At 38.6% G+C, this 26,581-nt stretch overlaps 1 protein-coding gene across 1 annotated transcript; it reads left to right on the top strand.

The window, feature by feature from the left end:
• Window positions 1-24,960: 24,960 nt before the first annotated feature.
• On the top strand, window positions 24,961-26,043 carry LOC149181404 (protein BPS1, chloroplastic-like). Its single transcript, XM_089414197.1, has one exon. The coding sequence runs from the start codon at window positions 24,961-24,963 to the stop codon at window positions 26,041-26,043; it is 1,083 nt and encodes a 360-aa protein (XP_089270323.1).
• Window positions 26,044-26,581: the final 538 nt, after the last annotated feature.

Raw genomic sequence — 26,581 nt, 5'->3', positions numbered from 1 at the left:
TATTTATCGTTAATGAATAGTTCAATACACATAAAATAATTGTCACTAAAAATAATAGTTTTAAACACTTGAAAAAAATACACATTTTGCATCTAGATATAATTTAAAATGTACATATTTCGGGAACTTTTCACTAAAAATGACATGTTAAATAAATGATTTTTTATGAAAAAATGAATAATTTTTTTAAAAAACAACAAATTTTATGAATTTTATTTCTAAAGGTAATAACATTTTAAGATTTTTTTTTTCAAAAATAATAATTCACATAAAATTTTAAGCGAAGTAAAAAATAAATTAAAATAGGATTTACAAAAAAACTGTTAAAAAAGTATTAGAAAACAAATAAAATATAATTTATAATAAAAGAAAAAAACATTTAAAACAAAAATTAGGAAAAAAATAGTTACTAAAAAAGGAAAATAAATAAATAAATAATAAAACATTATAAGCATGTTAAAATTTAAATTTACTTAAAAAAATAAAAAATTAAAATTAAAAAATACAATTATCATTAAACAAATATAACTAATTGTTTAAAGGAAACTAATTGTTTTTAGGAAAAAAATAAAATTAAAATGTTACTAAAAATGAACAATAATTTATTAAAAAAAAACATTAATTTATTTTAAAACATTAAAAAAAAATTAAAAAACAATAAATAAAATAAAACATTAAAAATAAAAATAAAATAAAATAAAAAAATAGAACTTTGTATGGGTTGGCCGCCCCACCTCTGCGCCAAAGGGTCATGAGCACTACCATGTCACCTTACCCACAACCCATTGGCACTAGAGCGGGGTGGCCACCCCTTACAAAGTTCTATTTTTTAATTTTATTATTATTGCTAATGTTTTTTTAGTTATTTAAAAAATAAAATTATGTTTTTTATTTGTTTTTTAACTTAATATTTTGTATGTTTTAAATAATTCTTTCATTTTTTTAACTGGTTTTTGTTTATTTATTTTTAATTATCTGATTCTATTTTATATTTTTTTTTCGTAAATTTTATTTTTATTTTCCTTAAATTATGTTTTTATTTTTTTGTTGTTTATTTATTTTTTTTGTATTTTTAAATATTTTATTTGTTTTTAAAAAAAATTGTTTAAATCTTTCTAGTTTAAGTGTTATTTTTTTTAATCAATCTTTTTGCTTTTTTATTATTTATAATTTTTTATGTATTTTATTTTTATTTTTCTCTCTTTTTTAATTTTTTAATTTTATGTTTTAATAAAACAAATTATTTACTTCTTATTATTTAATATATATATATATATATATATATGTTTTTTTTTTCTAAATTTTTTCTAATCTTTTAATTTTTGTTTTGTTTTGTATTTTTCATTTGTATTTATTTATTGTTTTGTTTTCTTTTATTTATTTTGCAAGGCCTTTGTCCATCCTTGACTAGCAACCCGACCTCACTATGTATCAATTTTATAGTTGATTTTAAAGTTTTCATTATAATCGATCAAGTATGCCCCCACAATGTTTCAATTTCATGGTTAATTTTTAAGTTGTCATTGCAATTGGTAGAGTTTGATCCCATTTCATGTCAATTTGATGGTTTATTTTTAATTTTTTGTTGCAATGTGTCAAGTTGTCTAAGGCTAAGATATTAAAATAGTTATACTTTTAGCATTTAAAAAGAAATTACACTTGGTATAATGATTCTTTCATTCAGGTGCTAATTTTTTCAGTTTTTTTAAGTCATAATTTGTCCATAATGTCATGGTTGAAATATGTTGAAAACTTGAGTTTTTTTGTAGTCATGATATTTGGTTTTAATTCATGGTAGAAAATTTGTCAAAATTTTAAGGTTTTTTTGAGTTATGATATTTTATCTTTAATGCTATGGCTAAAAACAGTAACAATTTTAGAGTCGTGATTTTTATCTTTAACCACATGGCTAAAAATTGTTAAAATTTTAAATCATTTCAGAGACTAGATATTTTATCTTTAATGCCACGCCTGAAAATTGTTGGAATTTTAAGGTTTTTCAGAGTCATAATATTCTATCTTTAAACATTAATATGTGTGTGTGTGTTGTTCCAAAATCGAAACTTTTCGTTTTCAAGATATTTTTTCATGTTTTTTGTGAATTTTTTTTTGGCTTTTACTTCTATTTTTTTTAAATGTTGAAAAATTACCTCGAACAAAAAGAAGAAATGTTATTCCAACATCACATTTTTTTATTTTCAAGGTGTTTTTTTCATGTTTTTTGCACAGACAAAAAAAAAATTGCTTTTTACTACCATTTTTAAAAAATGTTGAAAATTTACCCCGGAAGACAAAAAAATGTTGTTCTAACATCAACACTTTTCACTTTCAGGTTGTTTTTTCATGTTTTTTGGGGTTTTTTACTAGAATTCTCGTTTTGAGGTTACAATGCTCATTAAGTCGACAACTTTATTGAAGGTAATATCAGCCTCATTCGACAGCTAAGTGATTTGATAGAGCAACTTCATCGCTCCAAGCATAATGATCACAATGATACCCTGGATTTTATGAACCATATTGAACATAATTTATGGGAGATGCATGACAGGTTGAATAACTAATGGAGGGGACAACAATACATCCAGGAGCAACTTAAGTGGTTGGAAACTTGATTGCCCCACATGGAACGACATATCCACTGAGACTTCAAGCCCTTGCCATCCCTTGTCTCGGGTCTAGATCATTCTGCCCCGGTAAGTTTTTATGATGCTTGACGTTAATTAATTGCCTTTCAGTTTTACAGGTGTTTTGACATTTTTTGGCGGTCATTGTATGTAAATAATTGTCATTTTTCAGGTTTGTGATGTAAGTGGGTATGCATAAGTTGGCCAATAAATCTAGTAAGAGTGAGGCCAATCGATTTTTGGAAACTACCAACAGAATATGTAATATTTTTGAATAAATAGAAAACCTCAATTTACTAAAAAATATATATATTAATAAAATTTGATTAAAAATATTAATTAATAAAATTTATTATTTTTATTTTATAATTAACCATGAGAAATTCACTATATAATTATATTATACTTCTCTTAATATATTCTAAGAAAATTAAATTATATAGTTTTTCAATTTCATCATAAAATAACTCATAAGTTTGAATAGTCAACTTTCACTTTATGATTTTCTAAGTATAAAATATATTTGAAATCTTTAAAAAATATTAATTATGATATACTTTAAATAAGTTTCATAATAATATTCATAGTTACAAAATTAATTTAAAAATGTTCTATTACTTCATTTTAATTAATTTGTAACCAGTAGATTTTAACATTTTATTTACAAAACAACTTCATCTATCTCTATAATAACAATTTTATGTATAGGATCAATATAAAAGTTGACTTTCTTCTCATTCCATTTACATAACAAGTTTTAAAAGTAACTTTGCTACTCAACATAATAATTTATCTAGAAAAATATGTTTAAAAATCACTACAATTATAGACAGTTTTTTATATAGAGTAGTATTTTTTATCCCAGTGTTTTTTCAGCAAAAAAAATTATTTTTTTGTTATTAAAAAAGAATTAAAAAAAGTACAGCCCGAGCTTACTAAAAAATACAAGTCCAAACTTACATAATGGTCGTTATATAAGCAACGAAAAAATAGCTTTTAGCTGGCTGGAAAAAACCAGAATTACTACAATGGTTGCTGGAGAAAAATAGTCAAAAGACACAGTAAAATTGTCCCATATAATAAATACAAGATTTCTAGAAAAAAACTGTAAGTGAAACATGTCCCATGATAAGATTACATGTTGACTGAAAAGAACTAGAAGTGGACAAAAACTAAAACCCTGAGGTAACAATGGACATCATAAGTAGTTGTAGATCCCATCATTTGATTGTTTTATAAATGGAGAGATATAAGAAGAAAACTTCTTGCCAATTGATTGAGGGATTGTGCGAGCATTTTGGATGGTTGTTCCATTGAGTTCTTCGTAATATATATGTCCAGGTTCCATTTGCAGGACTTCTTTTGATAAGTTGTCAGCAGTTGTGTTGAACACTATAACAATATGTTGAAAATTGATTACCTGGAAAACCTTCTTCTTCTCCTCAATTTTCCTCTTCCATGTTGCAAGGTTAAGAAACTCTAATTATTATTTTCTTGCTAGCCAATCAATCAATCACTTAGAGTCGCCCAAAATTTGAATACTTTTTATGTACTCTCTAAAAATATGTTGGAAATTAATTACCTGGAAATCCTTCTTCTTCTCCTCAATTTTCCTCTTCCATGTTGCAAGGTTAAGAACCTCTAATTGTTATTTTCTTGCTAGCCAATCAATCACTCACTTAGAGTCCCCCAAAATTTGAATACTTTTTATGTTCTTTAATGAAGCTTGGAACATAAGAACCCAAGAAGCGATTAATTCTTCTTCAGTATGTGTACCAATTCTTGGACCAACTCTGAAGAGCATGGCTTTATATCCTGCCAAGTTTGATCATGCATCCCCCTCCACAATATTTTTCTCTTGTCACACCATTGAAGAAACCAATCAGATATTCCTGGGATAGGCAAGGGAAGTATATTCTTCTCATATTCATCCAGAATTTTAATTGAGAGTATTCCCTACAATGAGATACAATCCTAGTAGAGAGATGGAAAATATTCAGGTTTTCATTTCTGAAGATTATCATGTTCCTTAAAAGACATTTAGCCCAGGCCATAAACATAGGAAGGGAAAGATGATATTTAAATTTTCCCACCTAGAATTGAAGAAATGCCACAAAGGAGGTATGTGTAAGATGTTATCTAATGCCCATGATCTTTAAGACTATGTGCCATATTTTCTTAGTAATTTGGCATTCAATAAAGATGTGATCAAAATATTCATCTTGATTTCTGCAAAGACAACATTAATTTGGGCCTGTGAATCCTCTTTTTTGCAAGTTTTTCCAAGTCAAAATTTTGTTTTGTAGCACTGGCCAGGAAAAACATTTGAGTTTATTTGGTATGTTCCATTTCCAAATCTTGTTGGTCCACCATCTAATATCTTGGTCCACAACTGAGTAGACAATAGATTTATATGCCAACTTTTCTTTAACCCTACCCATTGTACTGTCCCAACTCCATACTAATTGGTCCTCTGATTCATTCAAGAAGACCCTATTTAAATTATTTTTTAATGAAGGAGTTCCACTCTTTAGCCAAAGATTCTTCCAGGTTTAAATTTGAAGATGTCAACCATTTTCCCATATAAGAAACATCATTTAAGAAAATAAAGCCTTTGGAGGTCAAATAATAAATCAAATATGTTGAAAACTTATAGATAAGGTTCCCTTTGATAACGGGGTCCTTTCCCAGTATCACTTCTTTTCCATCTCCCACCTTCTAGGCCAACCAATTGAAGAGGAAGGGAAAAAAATCCATAAGTTCCTTCCAGATAATGGAACCCTTGTTGTAATGATTCTTTGGTGTTCCTTTAATCCAATCCACCACCATCTATTTCTTTAAATACTTCTCCTTAATCACTTGGCTCCAAAGACCACCATCAAAAAGTCCTCACCACAAGTGTTTTAGGGCTAAAGCTTTGCCAAACCAAATAAGATTCTTGAATCCCCATCCTCCAAAATATTTTTGTTTTACAAGGGAGGCCTAGTTGGAAAGGTGTATCCCTTCTTTGCTCCTTTTTCCAGTCCATAAAAAGTTTCACATTCTTTGTCAAATATTGTTTAAAATTGGTTTTCGAAATTTGGAAATTGCAAGCCAGAAAACCATGATATTTTCCAGCATAGATTTAACTAGGATCATTCTTCCCCCAAATGAAAGCCAATTGTAACACCAAAGGCTGATTTTCTATTCAATTTTCCTAAGGAGCCACTTCCAGTCATCTTTAAGATATCCATTTGGCTTCAGGAAGAAACTAAGATACTTGAAGCAAGAGTCCATAGAATCCATCTAATAAGGGAGAATAGATTGAATGGATGAGACAAGCTCCTCACTGGTTGCATTGTAATAAAAGGATGATTTCTAGGCACTAATATCCATGCCATAAGCCTCACAAAAAAAATTAATGACCTTGTAGAAAGGCTTCCATTTCGAAATAGATCCTACCCCATCAACAAAACCTCATCCAAAAACAATAAGTGGGTGATGAATTGATTACAATAGATTTTAACGCCTTTAATGTTTCCTTCTTGCTTTTATTTTAGTAGCAACAAACTCATACCTTCCATCACCAACATAAATAGTAAGGGAGACAGAGGATATCCCTGTTTAAGACCTCTTGAGCTAAAGAAGTTGCTTGTGGGAGAACCATTGATCAGAATAGAAAAAATTGTTGAAGTTACACAATTCATAATCTAGTTGGTAGTCTCGAGTCCCAAACCAATTTGAAGAAGGACTAATTGAAGAAAAGTCCGGTTTACTTGTCAAAGGCCTTATTAAGGTCCATCTTAAGGACTAAGGCTTGAAGCTTTTTTTACTTAATCGAGTGGAGGACTTCTTGAGCAATGCCAATAGTGTCATGAATCTTCCTATTGGCCAGGAAACCAAATTGGTTAGGGGACATCTTATCAGCAAGAATAAACTTGATCCTATTAGAGATAATTTTTGAAATGATATTATAAATCAAGTTGCATAGAGAGATGGGTTTGAAACCAAATAAGGTCTTAGTTTTGGAGATTTTGGGGATTAGATCTATATATGTTGCATTAATAGCTCTAGAGACTTTCCTCAATCTTTTGGATTCCACCACCATATTGCAAAGATCTGACCCCGTCATATTAAAAAAGGAAAGGAAGAGTTTGATGGTCGAACCATCAAGGCCCAAACTCTTATCTTTGGCGAAATGTTTCAAAACCTCTTTTATTTCATCAAGGGACACCGACCCACCAATCTTGACATAGTATTCAATACTGAAAGATCTTGGGAAATTATGAATTGTCTGAAGTTGAGAGCTAATAGTGGAAGATCCCAAATCACTAAAAAAGGTAGAAAAGTGAGAGGAAGCAACAACTTTGAGATTGTGTTGGCTTGTGGCAATATTACCATCCTCCAATTTCAGCTCCCAAATAGAATTAATGTTCTTTATGTGATTTTCATACTTATGAAAAAAATGGCATTGCCATCTCCCTTCTTGATCTAGGTAGCCCTACATCTTAATCTCCAAGACTCTTCTTCCAGTTTTAGAATATGCAGTTTCCTTGCTTCCATGGAACACATTCTCGAAGCCAATTCTACTCGAAAACAAGAGTCAAAAAATGACTAAGAAATTTTTTTTTTCCTGGTTACAATAACTTTTGCTATCAATTACATTTTGCATAAGAAAAAGGTGATAAGAAACAATGCCACATATTACACTTGTTTAATTGGGAAGTGAAATGCGAAAAAATATTTTTTCATTGGAGAAAAAGATTGATTGGAGAGTCTGTTATAATATTACTATTTGTTGGTATGTGAACCCCATTTCCTATGGTCATTATTCAGTTTGAATTTGGTATCTATGGCTTTTATGAGTTTGCGTTTTTTAATATCCAAATAAGACTCTCTTTTAGAGTTTTTTTAAAGATCTTGGTGTTTAAATGCTCCATTGTTTTGACTTTCTTAGTTAGCATCTCTCTTGGTTTTATCATCATCTTTAGTCTCTAAACTAGTTTGCAATACTGAGTAGGCATCCCTTAATGCTCAAGCTAACAAGGCTTGATGGGCTAGTCAAACCAAAGATCCACCCCCAATTCTACAAAGGATCTTACTGTGACTTCAAAAGTTTGAACCAGTAGAATTTTTCACATATATCAGCACCTCTCACAATTTTCTGGAGGATTCGCTTGCCAATCAAGAAGTGCAACTGGAGCAAGGGAAATTGTTATTAGATCAAATTTGGACTCATTTTTCCCAATCCCATGATTAAAAATAATTTATGTTATTTTGACCAAATGATTTGGCAAAAGGCCTACACAGCCCAACAATCGAATTATATTTTATTGCGCATCTCATTTGCATGGTTGTAATATATAGTGGGTGCTTTAAAATTCACTCCTGACACAGTGTAATCCCCAAGCTGGGATTTCACATTAATGCAGGGGGGTCTCATGATATGACAAAAACGAGCCCTGATTTTATCTGCCTAACACGTGGCTGGCACCTTGAGGTAATGCTGGAGGTACGCAACTGTCGTGGGAATTCAAGGAGGAGGAGGCCTGTGTGGAGTATGAGCAATTCCGGGCAGAGATGTGGGCTGAATTTGCAGCGTTGTCTGCTCGAGTGTCAAAGCTGGAAGAGAATGATAGCAGTGGGGTTAATCTACTATGAAGTAGCCATTGGCGGCAGCGAGGAACCGGCACGGAAGAGAAGCAAGCAGACAGAGGCTGAACATTAGAGCAGCAGTGCAACATCATGGCGCACTGGAGATATTCCGAAAATTTGTTGTCATTGGTTTATTTAAACTTTGATGTTATGTCAGTATATGGTGATTTTTTAGGTGACTTTTGTCGTGACTATAGTTGGATATATAATAGGCTAAGGGTAATTGGTAGATACAGAAACATATAGTAGATACAGAAACAGATTTTTATTATTATTTTTTTCTGTAATCTGAGGTAGAATTCTATTACTGTAAGAAAACTATGTACATATACGGGTTGCCACCCGCCCAACAGGGAAACCGGGTGGCCTTCGAAAGTATATAACCGCCATCCAAAAGAAGTATATGTTCAGTTTATCAAACCATACTAAAAACCCCTCTATTCTACCTAAAAACATACTATTTAGAGCTGGGAACATAACCATACTGTTCAGCACTGTAAACAAAAACATCTAATATCTCAAAATGGCAAAAATTGCATGTAAAAACCTCTTGTCCACAGCTGCATTGTCTACTGCTTCAAGGTATCACTCTTGGCCTCAGTTTCTGTCTTAACCGCTATTCCACTATCTTTGAGAAACTGAATCAGCTGGTCCATCTTCCTATCCTGCATGAGAAGAGTCATTTGTATATTCTTCAGTTCTCTTTTAAGGGTAGGCACGCCTTGAGCTAACTCCACCATTTCAACAGCTACTTGTTCCAGGGCCTTTGCAAGTAAACGTTTCATACCCCAATATACATGCAATGACTGCTTATAAAGGGACATCCTCCCTCTAGTATGTCCCGGGTCAGGGAGAAAAGTCTCCCAGTCTGCCATCTCAGGGTCAGATTGATCCTGCATTACCTCTTCCTCTAACTGATCTATAATCCTCCGAATTTTAAAATTGGTTTCATTGGTGTAGGCCGCCTCCGCCTCCCGTAATTTCGTCCGCATATCCTTTTTGCCCCTCGGTCGACCTCGAACCCCACTGCCTGAGCCATCCTCATAAGCTCGGTTCCCTCCACACCCTGCAAACTTCCCTCTACCCCGCACTCTTCCGCGCCCTCGTCGCCCGCGACCTCTACCGCGCCATCCATCGTCATCCTCTTCAGCATCCTCCGAGTCAACCTCCGTATCGTCCCTGGTGCCCACTGGAGCCGAATGCCTCATCCACTTTCCAACCTTTCCTCCCGAGGTCGGCCGCTGTTGATCCTCTGCCAAAAACTCACGAATATCCACTTCAGGCTCTTCCGAATCTTCTGGTATGTCCAGGTAAATGGGAGGCAAAGATTCATCAGCCACCTGCTTCCCTTTCTCTTCCATAGTTACTCCCTGACTACGTGTTCTCCGACCTTCGCTTCGGGCTGGATTAACTGCCATAACGTTACGCAACAATTTCGTAATCCTTTGCGACCAGTCCACCCGACTCTGCTCCAACAATAGCACCAGACCTCCTTCCCTCTCTCGTCTTGTATACAGGGTGGAATTGAACCTTACTCCCGATCGGCTAGACACAGGTATGAGAGCTACCGTTCTGCATCTACCGTCATGCATACTCAGAACTCGTCCATGCAGCATTATAACCCCGCGCGACCACCTTCCCACTTTAGTGTTAGTTATCTTCCAAGCCTGCTCATTATTACACGTTTCAGGTCTTGGATCTTGATGTGATACGATCCCTATCCTCCTGACGCCACCGCTCTCCCACCTCAGTACCTGCCCTGCCTTCGTCCTTGGGATGAGCATGTCTTCGCATGCCTGCAGATACTCATTCCGCCATATTGAAATTTTAACCCCTCTATTCTTCAGACCTCCAATGTCATCATAAATGCGCCTGTCGTTTCCTTTCAAAATCATTATAGGGATGTAGTTAAGCAGTCCTATCAAACCCACTCGCCTCATGATTATCTTGCCGTAAGATGGTTGCCAGCTCTGCCCACCGCGGCTCCTCCTGTAATACAGCCCAACTGCCATCCAACACCCTATTCGATCCCCCACACGCCCAATTGGCTAAGTAATCGGCCGCCCTATTGCCTCGTCGCAAAACATGATTGATTGTAATATAGTCGATCAGCCTCATCAGACCTTGGATATCCTGTATAATCGCAGCCGTCCTCCAGCTCTTTGCAACGTGGTCCCAGGTTTTGCCCCCCTGTAATTTCCGTAACATTTCTATCACAAGTAGGGAGTCACCCTCTATATCGAGGTTCCGATATCCATTCCGCGCGGCAATGCGAATACCATGATAAATTCCCCAAAGCTCTGCCTCATTATTTGACATGTCACCTCCCCATTCAGCATATGCCCATCATGAGATGCCCCTGCTATCACGGAAAATACCACCCCACCCGGCTTCCCCAGGATTGCCCTTTGATGCGCCATCAAAGGACAATTTAATTCGGTTGTCTCCTGGGAACCGAAAATGATTTGGGCTCTGCATACGATACCGACTACTTCTATCAGTGTTAGGATATAACATGGTAAAATCTATGTTCAATTGGGTTATTATGCGTTGCTCGTCCAAATTTAATTTCCAATCCTCCTCACGCCACGTTTCAGACAAGACCGTCTCTTTAATCGAACGGCAGACCTCATCCCATATTCTTGCTACATGGCTACTCCGATCTTTAAAAATACGGCGGTTACGTTCCTTCCACACCTCCCAAATTACGAAACCAAGCGCCAAACTCCAAATCCTCCTAACCAGTTTGCTTTGAAAATTTCCGTTTCCCCATTGTAAAATGGTATTCCTTAGACTATCAGGATCCCGATTCAACTGCCCAAAGAGAACTCGAAGTTCTTCCCACAAACTCTGAGTATACACACACCTATTCAGCAAGTGTTCCTGGGTCTCGAAATCGTTATTACATAGATAACACCGAGATGGACCAATTATTCCTCGTTTCTGCATATGATCCCACGTCAAGATCCGTCCTCTACACACTAACCATGCGAAAATTGTTACTTTTGGCCACCATTTACCTTCCCAAATCTTTTTCCAAGCCACTGGTTCCGCCTCTCGATCCTCCTTCGTGAACCAATAATAAGCTTCTTTAACTGTGAACATACCTTGCGTGGCCTTACCCCATCTTAGGATATCATTGCCTGGCCGTATCTTAATTTTCCTCGAGTCTAATTCTCTGATAAACAGTAGTTGAGTCTCGGGACTGATTCTCTCATCCCATTCAGTCGGTCGTTTCCATATCCTCCACACTTCATTCAAATCAGCCGGTCTCCAGTAATCCTTAACATATTCCATTCCTTCATGTTGCGCGCCTGCTTGAATGTCTTGTAGAGCTGGTTTGCTCTCCAGCTTCTCACGTTGTTGCCACCCATCCGTCCAAAACCTTGCAAGGTTACCTTCACGGATTTCCCAAAACGCAAAGTCCCGGACCAAATCTTTGTTGCTTCTTGCTAGCTCCCAAATTTGGGATCCTCTTGGAGTTTCTACTACCCGGAGGCGTCCTTCCAGTGAGCCTGGCATATTGTATTTTTGATTCCAGATGCGTTTCCATATATCCACACCCCCCTGCACCCATCTCCACCATAACTTCGCTCCTAAAACCTTATTCACTATCTCCAGATCTCTAATACCAAGGCCTCCTTCCTCCTTCCTCCTGATTACATGCTGCCATGAAACTAAGGTCCATTTTCTTTGCTGTGTTGGACCCCCCCAAAGAAATTTACCCAAGATTTCTCTTAATTTACAAAAAACTCCCTTAGGTGCAGACATAATTGACAATGGGTATATAGGAATGGATAGTAATACTGATTTTAAAAGAACAACCCGACTTGCTAAATTCAGCGTTCTAAACGACCAATTATGTAATCTTTTCTGGATCTTATCAACTAAACTTTGCCAATTTTTTATTCGCTTGGAATTACTATCTAACTGAATACCTAAGTATTTTGTAGGTAATTCTCCCTGTCGAAAACCTAGCACGCGAGTTAAATGGGCCTTAACAGCTTCAGGTGTGTTGAAGATAAAAGTACAAGATTTATCATTGTTAACCGCCATACCTGAAGCATTCATAAAAACTTCTAAGATATGTTTGAATCCCCTTACCTCTCTTAGCGACGCTTCACCAAACAACATCAAGTCATCAACAAACTGCTGATGCGTTATGATTAGATTCGCCCCCCATAATCTAATGCCTTTGATTCTTCGGTCCCTGACCTCCTGCTTAATTTTCCTGCTTAATCCTTCCATTGCTAATATGAACAGGAATGGCGAGAGTGGATCCCCCTGCCTGATACCCCTGGTGGCATTAAACGTATCAGTAGGTATCCCATTAAGCAATATTGAAAAGTTCGGAGTGGAGACCAGACTACTTATCCACGCGATCCATCTGCTGTCAAACCCAAAAGCTTGAAGAACCGCTCTTAGATAATCCCAATTCAAACGATCATATGCCTTAGATAAATCAAGCTTCATAAGCATCCCTTTTTTCTTGCTCTGTTTTAAAGAATGTATGACTTCCTGGGATACCACTATACCATCCAAAATTTGCCTACCTTCCACAAACCCGGTCTGCTCAGGCGCAATCAAATTGGGTAGGAGAGGTTTCAACCGTTTCGCAATCACTGTAGATATAATCTTATATATTACATTGCAGAGGGCTATGGGTCTGAAACCCTGTGGTTCTTCAGATGTGTTACTCTTAGGAATCAAAGTGAGAAAGGTTGAGTTAATACCTGGCCAGACCTGTTGTCTGATTCTTGATTCCTCCACTGCTTCCAGGATGTCTTTTCCTATAAAATGCCAGCTCGCCTGGAAGAATTCAATTGTATATCCGTCCGGCCCGGGAGCCTTATTATTATTATTATTATAAGTTTTTGATATATTTTCTATATGAACAATGCAAAATCTGTATGAAAAGGCAAGAATCCAACTTTTTTCAAATATAATATCAATACCTATTTCGAAAAAAAAAGTTGGAAAAAATAAATAAATTAAGTTATACTAAGCTTTAATAGAGTACATGCAATCCTAAAATAATATTAACGATATTGAAAATGGTTCACTATCTATATATATATACGGTAAAAATAATTTATTAATTTTATTATTATTATTATTAGTTTTAAAATTTTTATTAATTAATTATTTTATCAATTTTATAAATAATGATGATGATTAACATGCACTAAAATTAATGTGGTCTGTCAGACTTTAAGAAGAAGAAGAATTTACTTATAGTTTTTTAAAATCTTATTTCTATGTTTAAAAAGAAGAGAAAGAAGTTCACCAAGATCACTATAGTTGGGTTGACTTAACAAGTCAAGAAGATTGGAAGTATGACACATGTTAGGGAAATGAGAGTGGATGTAAGGGTCGAACAATCTAAAAAAAAGTGTTTTTCATCCTCCACCCTCTTAGTATCACAAAGCTGACAAATTATATTGTCCCAGGGAGTCTTGGGAGTAGTCCACTGCCTGGTTCCACTTCAAAGCTCATGAGAATTAGTTATAATCTTAGCGATGTTCATCTTTTTCTTTGAGTTGGTCAAAATAGAAAGATAATTATGGTTCTCAAGGATGGGGTTGATCACCTCCTTATAATATCTTAGCTTCCTTTTACCCTCCAGCTCCTTATCATCCCATAGCTATCCTTAAATTTGGAGGTGATAGTATCTTTGACACTATCCTTGCTTCCCAGGATGATCTCCTCATTTATCCCCTAGTGGTTGAGCCAAGACTAGGCATCCTTATGCCACCCATGCTTAAGGCGAAGGTGGAGGTTTTGACTAAAGTTAGAAGCAATTTTAGGAAGCCTCTTGGATTCCATGTTGTAAAGATTCTTCTTATACATTAGATACTTAAACATAGCCCTGCTTTCAATAGGGGAGAGGCCAACTTCGATCAGGAGGATAGGATAGGGGGTATTTCCCTTGATCTTGAGATTGTAGGTTATGAATTGCTTTTGAATCATCTCAATCTTTCTCCACAACTCTCTAGATATACTGCAACCCCAAACTTCACAACTGTATAGGACAACAGGGGTGACGAGGGTCTCAAAGAGGAACTTTTTTTACTCCAAATACAAAGATCAACAACCTTACAATTATTTTCAAGTTCATAATAAGCTTTCCAACCTCCAATAATCATTTTCTCAATGTTGTAATTCTAGTTGAGCTAATAAGGAATGTCAATACCCAAATATTTATAAGAAGAGACCTATTCCAAGCAATTGTTATCATAGACGAAATTTCCATGGGTGATCTTTTTGGATTTAATTATCATGATTTTAGTCTTGTCGGTATTAACCGTCATACCCATCTTGGAGCAATAGTCATGAAGAGTCTTAAGTTGCTTATCCAGGTCCTCATGGATTCTAGCAAGAAGAACGATATCATGAGCATAAAGGAGAAGAGATGATAATACCAGCAAGCTCAATACCTTGCACTCTGCGATTTCCAAACACTCCTCTAGCTTATCGATGTAAATACCATAGGGGAAAGGGGACACCCTTGCTTAACCCCAATATTGCATTTAATATCTTTAGACCACCATTCATTAGTTTTAAGCTTGGCAACAACTGTCTCATAGAGGTGAATCCCAACAATCTTCAACTCAAGAGGAATCATCATCTCATCAAGTCTTCTCCAAATCTTATCATGAGGAACAATGTCAAAGGATTTTCTAAAGTCCACAAAGCAACAAAAGAGATTAGCTTTACTATTCTGACATTCCTCGACAATGATCCTGAGAGTGACAAGATGGTCGATAGTTGAGTGGTATCTACTAAAATCAACTTGCCCTTTAACTCTTTTACCATGGATTTCAATCCAATGGCTAACCTTCTTTTCCAAAATGAGACCATAATGTTTGGCTAAGATGTGGCTAATCATAATGGTCTTGTAGTTAGAGGGAACAATTTTTTCCTAATTTTTAAAGATAGACATAATAAGGATTTGTGTCCAAGGCTTAGGGAAGCCATGCTTTACAACCAAATTGAGAAGCTTGTGGAGATGAGGAATGATGATAAATCTTCCCAACTTTAAGATCTCAGCTTGGTATCCTTCAATGCCTTTAGCTTTCACACTAGCGAGCTTATTATTCCCAGACTCAACGTCCTTAAGAGAAAATATATCTTCCTTAATAGGAGTGCTAACGATGTTGCCCATGGTAACTAGGGAGTCATACAACTTCTTAAGATAGATGTACCAATTTTCTAAGGGGATCGAATGATTATATTTAGATTTACGAACAAGCACATTCCGCCAAAACTTTCTGGGTGCAACTTTAGAAAGATGAAGAAGATGCTCTTATCTCTTATTAATATATGATCGCTTCTCTTTAATGAGGGCTTTGTATATACTAATATTTTGGAGATTTACAGTTTTGTTAGGAGCGCCTCAAATAGTTTTCCTAGCACTTTTACAGTATTTGTCATACCAAGGGTTGGAAGCTCTATTAATCTTCTTATACGAAACCTCAGTAGAGAACTTGTTAATGGTAGTGGAAAGGGTAGTAGTAAAATTTTGATAAATTTGATCAATATTGTTATTATAAGTCAAGGAACTTAAATCCCTCTTTAACTCCTTTAAGAAAAGGTCTATATTACTCTGATGGAAATGAGTGTGTCTTTGACTTTCACTAATATCCTACATGTGGCTGGTATGCATAATAAGATTGAGGATTAAAGGCAAAGGCCTATGGTCAAAGTCAGACTCGAAATATTTAAGAAACTCAAAGTTGGTAATAGGTTAAGGGAATGGGTGTATGAAATAGTATAATCCACAACACTACTACCCAATCCATGTAAACAAGTCATCTGGCCAGAGTCAAGCCACTTGCTAATACCATTACAAATAATTAGGTCATGGGAACCGCAAAGCTTGAGAAGCTCGGTGCCACATAAGTTCGTGGTTCTGTCTTCAGAGGTTCTCTTGAATCTATTAGCTAATTCATCATCTTTGTCAAGCCATAAGGGGTCAGGGTTAGAGTGGTTACTTAACATAATAACTTAGTTAGTAGCAGTTCTAGCATTGAAGTCCTTGAGCAAAAGAATATTACATTCATTCCTCAAGTTGTGAATGCATTTTTCTAAGGTATTGAAAGGAAAATTCTTATCTAAGTTGGTTTTCTTATAGGAGTTAGAGTTGATAGGAGAAAAATAACAGATTGGAAGAAAAATCAAAGATCTCGATCATGGATGTACTAATTGAAGGGGTTGATAGTATGTGAGAAGAAACAATGTTCTTAATATAACAAGCTATACCACCAAGACCCCTTCAAGAGGATTTCTTGTTCCAAGCAAACCAAAGAATGAACCTGTCAAGGTGAGGAACCCTAGATTCGTCATGCTCCCAAGTTTCAACTAGAAAAATAAGGTCAATATCACTCAGAATCCAACTTAACATAGGACCTTTACGCCATGGAAAACCACGACAGTTCTAGAAGAGGATCCTGAGTGATCCTAATCCCTATTTATCGCTCATATTTTGAACTCTATCTCGAATAACAAATTGCCTCCTTGACCTTTTAGACTTCTTTCATGAGTTCAACTTGGTCTTCTGGAATCATATCTTCATTTACAAAGATTCTGGTTCACTTTAGGCTTGGGTATTTCTCGAGTATATTTAATTTGTGGTCATTGCAACTTACCTTAATACGGATTAGTCTATGTTTATTCTCAAGTAACTTTCCTACCTGCATTGCTTCCGTGATATAAGTTGTTTGAATTTGAGATTTTGTTTTTAATTGTTCTTTCACTATTTCTAATGTATTTTGTTCTTCTATAGCACCAATTATAAGGTGTAAGACACTTTTATGGTGCTCATGGTTCGATCAATTTGTTGATTTCCTCTTTTATGGGTTTAATATCTAATTTAATCTCTATGTTATTTAGGGTTGAGTTATTATTTAGTTGTTCTTTATATATTTATAATATATAAATATATATTATAAATATATATATATATATATATATATATATATATATATATATATATATATATTTTCCCCTGGGAAAAAGTCGTAATTTCTATTAGTATTGAGAAATTACATTTTGTAGATGCCGAAGCATTCATATGGAGGCAGTTGTGCCTGTCAAGTTCATAGTCTGTAAGTGAAAAACAAAAAAGACAAGTTGTCTCCATGCAGGGAGCAATTTTCAAAACTGTAAACTAGTAGTGATCAAAATTGTGTCCATGCTCTGCGCAGAGAGCTATATGTATGCTGATAATATCAAAATTTTAGTGCTGTACTGAGGACTAGATAATGGATATATACAAGCTATAAACAAAATTGGTTCTGTAAGTGGGCTTTATAGCCCATCTCCCATATGATCATCAAAAGGTCTGTGGTAGTGCTGGTAGAATGTTTCGTCGATTTCCTCCTGGATCGGCCAGTTATCTCCTTGTCTGTGCGCTGCCTCTTTAGAGAGCTGGTCGGCGATGGTGTTCTGTTCCCTGTAAATGTGTCGACAAACAAATGATTCCAAGGAAGTAGTGAGTCTTTTAGCTTCATCTAGTATGTGTCTCAATGAAAATGCATGACAATGAGATGCATCATTCAGCCAATTGCATACTATTTTAGAGTCTCCAAATAGTTGTAGGTGTCTGCAATGTTTATGGATGGAAAAGTGAATGATGTGTTTAGCCGTGCACAATTCAGCATAATTGTTAGTGCCTCTGCCTAGGTTTATTTGTATCTTATAGCAGTGCATTTCGTTGAGATAAAGTATTGCTCCTCCTCCACAGCCCGCATCTTGCGCCGAGCCATCAAAGAAAGCCCATGGTTTTGACTTGTCGATGTTCACAGGTTTTAAGATACGAGCTGGGGCTGTGGTTTCCTCTTCAGGTATCATGTTGTAGTCTGCAATAGTATGGTGTAATATAGAGGGCCAGTGTGGGGCTCTGTGGTTAAAGATTGCCTGATTGCGTGCGATCCAAACAGCCCAGCAGGCCAGCAGCGAAATGTTAATAGATTTCCCCGAGTGATTCTGGCACCAGTTTCCCCATGCATCCATAAGGTTATTGCCTTGCCAATTTTTCAAATGCGGGAAGTGAGTGGTGAGGTCATGCCAATATTGTAAAGTAGTGTTGCATTTCAAGAATAAATGTTCTGTGCTTTCTTCCTCCCCTAGGCATAAATGGCAGCGGAATGGCCCATGAAAGGATCTCTTCATGAGATTGGTGCCAGTTGGAATTTTATCAAACAGAATGTTCCACATTAGTAATCGTGTGCGGGGAGCCGACTTGAGTTTCCACAGTGCTTTCCAGGTGGGATGGATATTCGGAGGTTTGTAAGGTTCCATGAGCCTTAGATATCCTAGCTTCGGGACGTATGCTCCATGCTTAGCAAAAGCCCATATAATTTCATCAGGCCCTTCTGTGAGCCTGATGTGGGCTTGTGTGAGAGCATCCGTATATTCCAGCCATTCATTCTGCCACTGTTCCGGGATTTCTAAAGCCTGCGCGTTGGTCCAAGCTTGCTGGAGGAAGGTGGAGTTTGCATTATCTCCAATGTGCATAATATGCGTAATCCCTCTGTCATTTAGGTGCCTAATAAGGCCAGCTGATAATCTGTGGACATTTCCACATCCGACCCACGGGTCCTGACCAATACGCACCGCATTGCCTTCCTTAATGCGCCATGTTAATCCTTCACGTAGCAGAGGTAAAGTACCAATAACCGCTTTCCATATAATGGAGATGTGTTGATTAGTTCCATGTTGAGTACAGATCCAGTCCAGCACGTTCTGAGGCTTAATGTATTTCGCATATGCTACCCGAGTCCAAAGTCCATCGGAGGTGAGGAGCTGCCACCCAAGCTTGGCAGCCAGTGCCCTGGAGAAAAGGTCAAGCCTCTTTATACCCCATCCCCCCCAGCGTTTGGGTTTGGCGATGGTGTCCCATTTGACCCAAGCAAATAGTCTTCCCGGCTGATGACCCTTCCAAAGAAATCTGCTGCATATATTTTGTAACCTACTCAATATGCCCTTAGGTATCCAGGTAAGGGCCATCCAATAGACTGGCGTGGCTTCAATCACAGCTTTAATGAGGATCAGTCTGCCAGCACGAGAGAGATATCTGTGGTACCATACCTGTAGTCTCTTTTCCACTTTAGCTATGAGCCATAACCAGTCTGCTATTCTGTAGCCATTAGGTTTCAATCTGAAGCCGAGGTACTTTATACCATCCGACAGGTTCAAGTTGATGAAGGGGAAGCGATGAGTAGCAAAAGCGGTTTCATGTATAGAGCAACCAACTGTAGTAATCGTGGATTTATTCTCATTGATCTTCATACCTGTAGCTTGCTGAAAGAGAAGAATGGAGTTATGAAGGGTAGTGGAGTCCCCAATACTGCCATTCAAGAAGATCAGGATGTCATCAACAAATAATAGATGAGTGAGGTAGAAGTTATCCGCAAGCTTAATGCCAGACAATAGATGCCTATCACGAGCAGATGAGATAATTCTACTTAATCCTTCCATAATTAGTAAGAACAGCAGAGGCGAGAGTGGACATCCCTGTCTGAGTCCTCTCTCAGAAGTAAAAAATGAGGTAGCTTCCCCATTGAGTAATACACTATAGGATACATCGGTGATACAGCTCATCGTCCATTTGATAAAATCATAGGGGAACCCCAGATGTGTAAGCAGCAGCCTCAAGTACAACCAATTTGTTCTGTCAAAAGCCTTGGATAAATCCACTTTTAGTATCATTCCTTTCTGCTTTTTGATCTGCATGGTGTGCATAAGTTCTTGGGCTGTGGCTATAGCCTCGTGAATCTGTCTGTGGTGTAAGAAAGCGAATTGTTCAGAGGATATGTGATGCGAGAGTATGGGCTTGAGGCGGTTGGCAATGGTCTTGGCTATAATCTTGTAGAGGCAGTTACAGAGAGAGATGGGGCGGAAGTCATCGTAAGTGCTCGGGGCATTAGATTTGGGGATGAGGGCGATGAAGGTGGATTTAATAGCAGAGGATATTCTGCCTCTCCTTCTGCTGTCCTCTACAATCTTCAGAAGGTCGTTGCCCAGGATTTCAAAAAAAGCGAGGTAGAATTCAATGGTCCATCCATCTGGGCCCGGGCTTTTATCTTTTTTAAACCATTTCAGTGTAGCCTCCAGTTCTTCCATGGTCACTTCCTTCAGTAGTTCATCAGACTCTTCCTGTTCAACATATCTGGGGAAAAGTTCGGCCACCCTCATGATTTCCAAGATATTAACTTCTCCAGGATCTTTATAAATGCCTTTAAAGTGCTCTGTGGCCAGTCTGGCCAGGTTCTGTTGAGTAGAAACAGATTGCCCTCGATCGTTCCTTAACTCCCAAATAGTATTGATGACTTTGCGGCCATTAGCAAATTTATGATAAAATTTTGTATTATCATCCCCCTCCGTGAGCCAAATAGCCCTGCTTCTAAGCCTCCAGCTTTCTTCTCTTTCTTTCAGAATTTGAGAGCGTTTTGCAATAAGTGAGGTGTAGTTCTCCTTGCTCTCAGGGGTGGGGAAGGTCCCAGATGATGAATCCTCGAATTCTGCAATGACTCTTTCCGCCTCTTTCAGTATATGATTATCTTGGATGCGCTTTTGATGAGCCCAGATTTTAGTAATCTGCTTGAGTTCTGTAAGTTTTCTAACAAAGCCCGCTGAGATATCCTCGTCTTCCCTGATGAGGTTGTTCTGCCAATAATTATGGACCAATTGAATGTAAGAGGGGTCCTGTAACCAAGAGGCATTAAACTTGAAGGGGCTTTTGATTTTGTGCATAGAGTCCTCTGCTTCTAAGAAAATAGGCCGATGATCGGAAATGCCTCCCGATCCAACCCATTGTCGAATTCTGGGGAGGTTATTAATCAGAGATTCCTTAATAAGAAATCTATCGAGTCTTCTGGCCAGGCTTTGTTCTCCACTTCTGTTATTTGACCAGGTATATTGAAGTCTAGCAGATGGTATATCCACCCACTGATGTTCCTCTAGAAGGCTAGACAAAGTATCTGATAGGGAATCGACCTGTGCCAGGTGCCCCCAAGACTCGCTGAAACCAAGGGAGAAGTTTAGATCACCTCCAAGAATAATGTTGTCTGCTTGGAATAATTCTGATTCCAGCAAGGACCGCCAGTAGTTGGCTCGGTCAGCACAAGGGCCATAGACATTGATGATTCTGATGTCCCTCTCTACAGAATGAGAGAAAATGTCTAGTCCAATGTATCCTCTTCCTCCCCAAGTGTTCCGGATCTCCAAAGCTCTGTTACTAACCCCAATGGCTAAACCACCTGATCGACCGGACGCATCCAGTGCATGGAAGGTCCAGTTAGGTAGCCAGGATGAGAGGGTATGGATAAGGGGTTCGGCCAAACAGAGAGTTTCTTGAAGAAATATAATGTCCTGCTGAGATGATAAGAGCAGTCTCCTAAGCGCTAGTTTTTTGGCTGAACTAGCAAACCCACGGCAATTGAAGGAAAGAATCTTCATGTGGGGAAGGATAGCGGGCCATCCTTCGCTCTAAGGGCCCTAAAGATAGTTTGCTGTCGCCCAAGGGCAACTTCTTCATCAGCAGTGTGTCTCGCTTTGGTAATACGGGAGGGTCGACCACGGGAGTTCTTGAGGGCAATGGGCGCGTTAACCGGGTCGAGGCCTACGGCATCAGGACCTCTGTCCTTTGTGCGGGATCTGAGAGCATAACGGGGGGATGGCTGGGACGAAAGAAAGGGGAGGGATGCGAGGGACGAAGTGATCAGCGATGGAGGGGCCACCGGTGAAGGAAACGGAAGGGAGCAGATGAGTGAGGCGTGTGTGCGAACAGGTTCAGAGCCAATATTATTATGAGATGAGATGCCCAATGATATGCAAGAAATAGGAGATATCGGAGAAGGGAAAGAGTAAGACTTACCCGATGTCTCAAAGTCCGCTTGTTCAGTCGACGGCTGCACAGGTGCTGGCGATGCAGGAGGAGGAGCAGTGGAGACTATAGCAGTGTCTGCTGCCTCCGGAGTGCTCCGAGGTTCACCAACATTCTGTGTAAGCTCATGTTCCACATGATTCTGATCAGGCTGCGGCCTGGGGGAGTTGTCCAGAGGCTGTTCGGCTACACCTTCCTTGTCATTCCTCACCGCTTTCCGGAGGAGTGGACAGTCCCTATATAAATGACCCACTTTGTGGCATCTGCGGCAGCGATAGGGAATACCTTCGTAGTCAATAATCTGTTTGCGAGCCGTATCTCTCCATTGAATGGTTATGAATTCAAGCAGACCTCCCCTGGTGTCCAGGTTAATGAGTATCCTGGCATAAGCCATCATGCCAGTCTGCTGGTAGGATTTGTCGTAATCCATGAATGTGCCAATGGCATTGCCGATTCTCCTGAAGATATCTTCTGACCAGTAATGAAGTGGTAGTCCTGGGAGCCGAATCCATACCGGTCTGAGGCCTATCTGTTCTGTCTCGGGGTCAAACAATGGAGTCCATCTCTTCAGGAGCACCGGGGCATGTTCAAAGTGCCAGTAGGAGGACAAAACCCAGTTGGTATGATCAGCACGAGCGAATCTCAATGCGAACCATCCCCTCACGAAGGTTTGCACGAAAGGGATGTCCACCAAATGATGGCCCCAAACTTCAGCTGCCCAGGTCTTCAAGCGTGCTGCCGAGTAGCTTCGTCCCCTGATGCGTCCGACCAAAACCCGATCTGCAAAATCCATAGTCTCTCCCCACTGAATGTCCTCCTCCAATCTGAGAAAGACGTCGTCCTCTTTGGATTTGAAGCACTTGTATTTCCGTTTAGGGCCCCGAGGAGGGGGAAAGTTCTGTGGGCGACCGGGGGGGTGGGCGTTACCGTTCAGCGGAGCCGGGATCTGATGAGAAGAGGAGGGGTCGCTGATGCCTGAAACGATAGGAGGGCCCGAGAGCGGAGGTACGGAGGTGAAACTTCCAGAAGAAGGACCAAGGGAGCCCGGGATTCCGGCGGAGGAGGTGGGTAAAGAAGGGTTTTGAAGCGGATGAGAAAAGGAGCCAGATGCCGGAGGATGTAAACCAAGGTTAGGGTTTAGGCAACCGGAAACAAAACCAAGGGTTGCCGGAGAGTGAGGGGGGGTGGAGAGTGCAGGCCATGTCGGTGGATCATCCGGGAGGACCACGGGATAAGACCTCGGCTGTTCACCTAGCGAAAACGGAGAGAAATTTTCGGAAAAACCTGTACTGAACATACCTCCTGATGTGGCAAAGGGTGAACGCCAGATGGAGACCCCTTCCAAGGGGTCGGCTGAATAATCGACGACATCTATATCCTCCATTGCCAGCTGCGTCTCGGAACTGCGGACACCTCGGAGCGGAGAGAAAAACGGAGAAAACGACAGTTCACAGTTAACTGTAACGGACCGTGCAGGGCATTCCAAACCGTCACAGAAAGTTGCCGGATGTCGCGGCACAGTCTCGTCCCTCCGATAAAGCTTCCAGCATGATAGCGGCAGGGTTCTCGGCGGTTAAGGTAGGCCGGTAACAGAGGTTGGCGGGCGAGTAAACGGGAAGCGTCGAGTTCAGCAGCTGCAGAGGGTTCGCAACCCTAACCTAATCCAACTCGAGACTTCGCCCGTCCGGTCTCCATCGCGCTCCGATATAAAATTATGTTCATAAATATATTATAAATTTAGAAATATGATTATAATAAATAATTAGATATAGTTCAAAATAGATATACTTTAATAATTTAAGATTATTCAAAAATAAAAAAATATAAATGATATAATTTTTGACAAATTTTATTTAATTGTTAAATAATTTATTATTATGTTGATTTTTGGAATTTTCATTTAATTATTAATAATTATAAGGTATATAATAGGGATTTAACCTCCATGAAATATTCTATAATATTTTTAGTAACATACAATAATAAAAGCTTAAGATTTATCTTCAAAGTAGTTATGATCTTTTTGCTCTTTTATTTAAATTGATTAATTAAAAAAAATGGCATATGAACAAGTATCAAGTGAAATAAGTTATGGTTTTTCTAGACGTGTATGAATAAGCCATAATATTGACTCAATGGTATTGTAATAAAACAGATTTACAAATATTATAAAGTGATGAGTGAATCTCCATTATTAAAAATCTTGTGACTTATTTTTACCAACCACCAACCATTTAATTTATATGGCTATTTTAATTTTTAAAATTCATTAAAAAACAGAGGTCTCCATTACCAACCATTTAATTTATATGGTTATTTTAATTTTTAAAATTCATTTAAAAAATAAGTTTCCATTACTAACCATTTAATTTAATTTATAACCATTTAATTTAATTTATAGAACTATTTTAATTTTTAAAATTCATTAAAAAAAAAAATTTGAAAGCGCCAATATAGACCTCAAACCTCCCTGTCACACCTCCTTGTCCGAACCATTTTGCCACGAGATTATTGACATGAATACTATATGAAAAGCTCAATGGATCCCCAGCTTGACCCTGTCCATTTCCTATCTAATCAATGGACAACGCCGCCCATTTTACCACAAGATCATTGACATGAATACTAAATGAAAGCTCAGTGGATCCCCAACTTGCCCCTGTCCATTTCCTATCTAATGGATGGACAACGCCGCTGGCCTGATTGACCGACTCCCCAGGCGCTACTTAAACCGCACGGAACCGACTTTCTCCTACTGCTTCTCTCTGCTTGGTCTTGGCAGAACTGCATAACGAATTCCGAACAAGAAATACGATGGGTTCTTCCTCTGTATTTGCATCTCTCGGGGCAGCCTTTCAGGCCCTTCCGCCTCGGTCGTTCCGTCGAAACTCCTTGTCGACCGTATATCCCGCAACTTACACGCATCCCCTTGTGGATGCCTTCCAGGCCCGCTTCAATTCCGATCTTCGTCGGCTACAGGAAAGCGACGAATCGAATCTGAGCGCGGAGTGGCTCGGCCAAGCTCTGGAAATCTGCCTGGGCGTTCATTGTCGGGCAGAGGAGCTCTTTCCCCACATCCAGAAGGCGATTTCGCCTAAAAATCGCAAGTGGGTAGACGAGCAACTGGACGCCACCGTCAAGCTCATGGATGTTTGCAATGCGCTGCGAGAGACGATATGTGATATCAAGGAATACCAGGCATCGCTGCAGATGATCGTTCGTGGCTTGGGGGGATTTTCAGATAAGCCCATCTTAGCCAGGCAGCTTTTGAGGGCGAGGACGGCGCTGGGTAATTGTAAGGAATTCATGGTCAATAAAGAGGCGCAGAGTTCGCAGGCTTCTTGCCTGAAGCGCTCCAGACTGGACACGTGCAACTCGATGCTGAGGCAAATCAGCGAGCAGCTCTCGAAGGCTCCGGCGAGCGGAAATTCAAGCAGCGCACAGTTCTTGGAAGTTTTATATGCATCAACGGCGACGACGGTGTTAGTCTGCGATGTGCTGGTGACTGCTCTGTCCTTCAATTCAAAGCGAACTCTTTCGGTTGCTCCTTATGCGGGCCATTCTTTATCGGCATCGGCGCTTCATGGTTTGTTGCATAAAGTGAAGGAAGAGATTGATCGCAGAAGAAGTAACGGCGCCCAAGTTCCATTACAGGAACTCGACCGCGTCGACGCGGCAGTCCGGCATTTGTACTTTGTGGTGAACAGATCTATAACTTGCAAACTGTCTAGTTCGGCGAACGAGATGCTGGAATTGAAGCAATCCGTTGAGTCCTTGAAGAAATGCGTGGCAGATATGGAAGCAGGCATCGGTCCCTTTGAGAAGCAGGTGGACAAATTGTTCAGAGTGCTGATCGGCAATAGGATGGCTCTCTTGGACACCATCAGTTATTCGTAGCCGTTCGAAATGTGTCGGAATTGAATTGCCACCGATCGACCTGTATATGCACAGGGGTTTAGCAAAGAATTTACACCTCACCAGATTCTTGATTGCGTCCGCTTTCACCAACGAAGTGAAAATTTCTGTCAATTTCACTTTCGGGGGAAACAATTTGTGAGCAACATCTGGGGGCGGCGCTGCTCGTGTTGAAACAGGTCCAACATAGCCAACATGGGGATCGGTGCGCAGATATGTAATTCTGTTCAATGGTTATAATGGAGATCTATACGGTGTTTTTTTCTTGGGCCATTCATCTTGTTGTTTGTTACTTTATGGCATATGTTTTAATCCTCCACTTTGTGTTTTGTTGAATTACAAAATATTTTAGGAATTCCCAATGAAATAAAATCTTCTTCTTCTTAAATAACTCTTAAACTCAGCAATGAAATAGAAATGTACATTTTTAATAAGAAATGGTAGAATTTCAATGCACTCCATTCCTTTTTAATATTAATTTTTTCGCTTGATTGGTAAATATGTTATTTCAAACTAAATT

Source organism: Pinus tabuliformis, chromosome 3_2, assembly GCF_031772625.1.
Source record: "Pinus tabuliformis cultivar Carrire ecotype Pingquan chromosome 3_2, CPIR1, whole genome shotgun sequence".
Taxonomy (NCBI): domain Eukaryota; kingdom Viridiplantae; phylum Streptophyta; class Pinopsida; order Pinales; family Pinaceae; genus Pinus; species Pinus tabuliformis.
Note: the sequence above shows the minus strand (reverse complement) of the source record. Positions and strands in the feature narration are given on the sequence as shown.

What these genes read in the sequence shown, in the direction of transcription:
- LOC149181404 (XM_089414197.1), top strand. Translation starts at nt 24,961, where the DNA reads ATGGGTTCTTCCTCTGTATTTGCATCTCTCGGGGCAGCCTTTCAGGCC.